Genomic DNA, 3,894 nt, shown 5'->3' on the forward strand with positions numbered 1-3,894 from the left:
GCAGACACCGCTGGGATTGTGGGGGCTACTACGCTGTCAATAAATGTACGTCACAAAGTCTGTGCATGTGTTCCCAGAAGCCATTAATGTCATCGATGATGGTGTGGCGAGCTGTCGTCTCACTGGTTTGTGGGATTGAGAGCCTGCGGCACTGCTTTTGTATACATGTGTGCGTGTTAGAGAACGACAGAGAGAGCGAGAAAGAAAAAAAGAGTGTGAGGCAGGGCTCAGTCTCGCAGATGGGGAAAAAAATGTAAAGATTGGACATCAATAAAAATAATCCTAAAGCTGCCTGTTGGCAAACTGTCGCTTTTCAGACGGGATGGAAGCTGATTAAAAGCGAAAAGGAAAACATGTTGGTGAATCGCTGCTGTGGTCTGCTGGGTTTGCATCAAATCAACATGTTCTAATAGAGACTGATGGGTTTCTAAATGCTGTCCACGATCCCTTAAGGTTTGTTTATTTTTATAAACTAAAAGGCATCAGCAAGTACAAGATAAAGTACTTGAGTCGACCTTATTTGTGAATAGGCTCATCCAAGAAATAGAACATTCCTGGGTTATTTTAATGATTTACCAGATTTCCAATTTTGTCTCCCATTCATTTGCCTCTTTCTGAGCAACTACAAAATGCCCATCAACACTGCCCTCTACTGGTGAAGCAACAAAGTTAAATTCAAATAAAAGAACAAAGAGAAACTGCTTCCATTTCACACACATTTATTGTTTACATGAACACTCCAAAAGTCTCCATTTTAAATTAAAACTGTAGAAGTGACAAATACAAACATTTATATATCCTACAGTGCGTTGCGTTCATCAAGTAAACCTAATCTAGTGCTTGTTTGTGAACAGTTATTTGTCCACCATGAAGCTACAATTAACAGACGCTTTCCATTTCGGACAGAACTTTCAAGTGGGTTCCAGGTATGTTTCAGTACTTGAGACCTGTGTCGGCCGGAACAGGTCAAGTTCTGCTCAAGAACAAAACACAAAACCAGTCTTCCATGCAAGCCTCCTGCAGGATGAGTCATCAGCCCAAACCAGTGAGGTGGCAGCAGCAGGGAGGGGTGAGGAGGTTTAACAGCAAGGAGGGAGGCACCGCAAAAAGAGCCCATCATTCACACACTAAAATATTAACTAGTCAAAAAGAACCGCCTTTAATATCTAACAAAAATCTGGTATATTGTCCATTGCAAGTTATTCTGATTTTTGACTGAGTTGGAAACTTGCAGCTGATACGGCCTGTGTGTGTTAAGGTGTGGCGTTGTGCTGAACTTGTCATAAGGCTGAAAGCCGCAATTGACGTTTGGTACATGCAAAATAAAATAAAATTTAAAAAATGTGGATCTGTGATCTAGAGACCCTCGTCGTTTCTCTCCCATGCATATGATAATGATTTGACTTTCACTAACAAAATTAGGGCTTCACAGCTGCCCACTGTCCCCTTCAGGGTCCCAATAATAACGCGTTTGAGGCCATTTTGATATTCCCTCAAGTTGTCCTTTTCGCCATCTTTTGTCCTGCAGTCGAATTTGAGTTTTCGGGTCGGAAGTTCAGCCTGAATCGTCTCCGCTGTGCTCCGCTTGCGCTGCCTTCGGGCTCGCCTGCGGCTCCTCCGCCGCGCCGCTGTCGGCCTCCTCCTCCTCTATGGTCAGGCGCGTATCTGCGGAGGAGCCCAGGGAGCTGACGCTGCTCTGCTCCGCGCACAGCGCGCAAGCCAGCGGAGACGGCAGAAAGCCCTCGTGGCGCAGGGCCCCGGAGTGGTTGCCGCAGAACGGCAGGGAAACCTGCGTGGCCCGCAGCCCCGAGACGGTGGCCGGGAAGGGGGCGCTGTGCTTCTTGGGCAGAGCCCCCCACTCCCTCCGCTCCTCCTCGTGCACCAGGCGCGTGAAGATGTTGATCCTCCTCTTTTCCTTCCTCTTGGAGCGAAAGTAGCCCAGCATGATGCCGCAGAGGAACACTCCATAGAAAGACATGACTATCAGGATGTAGAGGTATGCGTTCCCGTTGCCTTCTCTGGCGGCCTCTGCATCCGAGAAGAGGCGCTCTGATGCTGCCGTGGAGTTTTCCAGGCGATCCATTTCTTTGAGGAGTTCGCGGTGAAAGCCTACAAATGACAGAAGAAGATGCACAGAATGGACGAAAGTAAATCAATAGTGTTTATTAATCGATAAGCATACTTTTTTTTTTACCATCATTTCCGCGCGTTTTACGCACGGACACTGACTTCCAATTAGATGTTTTGTATGCATTTTATCGAAATAGCCTATATACACGCAGACTTTATATAATTGTTTTGTTTGGGTTGATTGTGCAACTCAAATTTAAATGTATGTTTTATCAAATCCAAATAAACCAAACAAAATGAAATAAAAATAAAAATGATCGTTGCACCTTTTGATGTGTAAATTCAATAAATTCAGCCTGATTAAATATGAATGTTTATCCTATTTAATTTGACTTAAAGTGTTTCCACTTTTTGTTTTCTAGAGATTGATTTTCAGCTACTTATAAAAGTTTTAAAAAGTTTATCCAAACTGTAGGGAAAAAAACTAAAAAAAGTTTAAATAAATAAATAAAAAAAGAACTCACCGAGCTGCGGATCCGTGTCTGCTGTGAGACTCTGCTGTCTCCGCTGAGGTTTGGGCAGAACTCTGACACAGATGAAGTTATTTATGCAAAGTCCTTTTAGCGTCATCAGGAATCACATGGCCTGGTCCGATTGTAAGATGAACCCTGAGCAGACCCACTTAGGAATCATAGGGTTACAAAAAAAAAAAAAAAAAAAATCAAAGCACAACTTTAAGAGGATTCACAACACTTGGGGATTCTTCTAAAACTGTGAGCTCATTCATACATCAGATTCTTACTGAAGAAATCTCCAGGGTCTAGAGGAAAGTAGTCCAGAGGGGATGTAATGGAAAAATATTTTTACAGAGTAATGGAAGTCCTAAAAAGTGTTCACACCCCCTGAAGCTTGTTACATTCTGTTACAAGGAAAAAGTTCAACATTCATTATTTTGATAGCCCAACGTACTGTGAAAGTAATGCATAATTTTAAGCCAGAAAAATGCATAAAAATATTTTTTGCAATTAAAAACGGGAAAAGTGATCTAATAATCATTACTTTCTAGGTACTCATTTTGCTGAGATTACAATTTTTAAATGTGCCTCCAGCTTGACTCATCTGGAGACTGAACCTCTCAGTTTCCAAAGAAGTAATTATGCAACTCAATGACAGAACCTAAACGATCAAGAGCTTTGACATCTTGTTTAAGTAAATCACTGACAAAAGTAAAATTTCCATTGAACTGTGACTCAGCTGTAACTAACGAAGCAATTACCATTACCAAATGCCAGTTGGATCTTATTTTACACTTTTATGAGTTGAACTGTTTCTAATACAAGTTTATCAAGAAAATAATGTCCAGTGCACGCAAAATGTCTTCAGCTGTATTTCGACAATGATTATGTCTACTTAGATTTGAGATCTGAGATTTTTGAAGATTTCTTACATATTTTTTTTCATGCTTACTGAACAAAAACATAATTTACAAATATCTGACAATCATTAGAGTAACATAATAATCTAATTTCAGTCTTCATGATTTATTAACCTGTAGATCAAATCTTAGCAAAAATTCTGTATGACCAGATCTCTTACTTATATTTCCATCAAAGAACAATGTATCAAACGTTTTTTGTAAAAAATATATTTCAGCTCATTGTGTTTGACAATTAGAATGACATGCTTGTGTTTTCTCCAAATGTGATGAGGTGCAGCGGTCCAAAACTCTTGTATTAGTTTCACATGTGTTGAGCTCCATAGAAAACATTTTTAAAATTGATTTTATACAATCATTCACAAAAATGACATTCAATCAAATTTAGA

General features: G+C 40.5%; 1 protein-coding gene across 1 annotated transcript; it reads right to left on the bottom strand.

The window, feature by feature from the left end:
* Positions 1–702: 702 nt before the first annotated feature.
* kcne4 (potassium voltage-gated channel, Isk-related family, member 4) lies at positions 703–2,713 on the bottom strand. The gene is made up of 2 exons (XM_055028574.1): positions 2,595–2,713; positions 703–2,109 (listed from the first exon to the last, which is right to left on the bottom strand). The coding sequence occupies exons 1-2, from the start codon at positions 2,698–2,700 to the stop codon at positions 1,556–1,558; spliced, it is 660 nt and encodes a 219-aa protein (XP_054884549.1). The 5' UTR covers positions 2,701–2,713; the 3' UTR covers positions 703–1,555.
* Between the last annotated feature and the right edge of the window lie 1,181 nt (positions 2,714–3,894).

This window comes from Poeciliopsis prolifica, unplaced genomic scaffold (genome assembly GCF_027474105.1).
Source record: "Poeciliopsis prolifica strain line A6 unplaced genomic scaffold, Auburn_PproV2 SCAFFOLD004, whole genome shotgun sequence".
NCBI classification, from domain to species: Eukaryota; Metazoa; Chordata; class Actinopteri; order Cyprinodontiformes; family Poeciliidae; genus Poeciliopsis; species Poeciliopsis prolifica.

What these genes read in the sequence shown, in the direction of transcription:
- kcne4 (XM_055028574.1), bottom strand. Translation starts at nt 2,700, where the DNA reads ATGACGCTAAAAGGACTTTGCATAAATAACTTCATCTGTGTCAGAGTT. An exon ending in AGACACGGATCCGCAGCTCG is followed by an intron (nt 2,110 to 2,594) that starts GTGAGTTCTTTT and finishes TGTCATTTGTAG; the next exon opens with GCTTTCACCGCGAACTCCTC.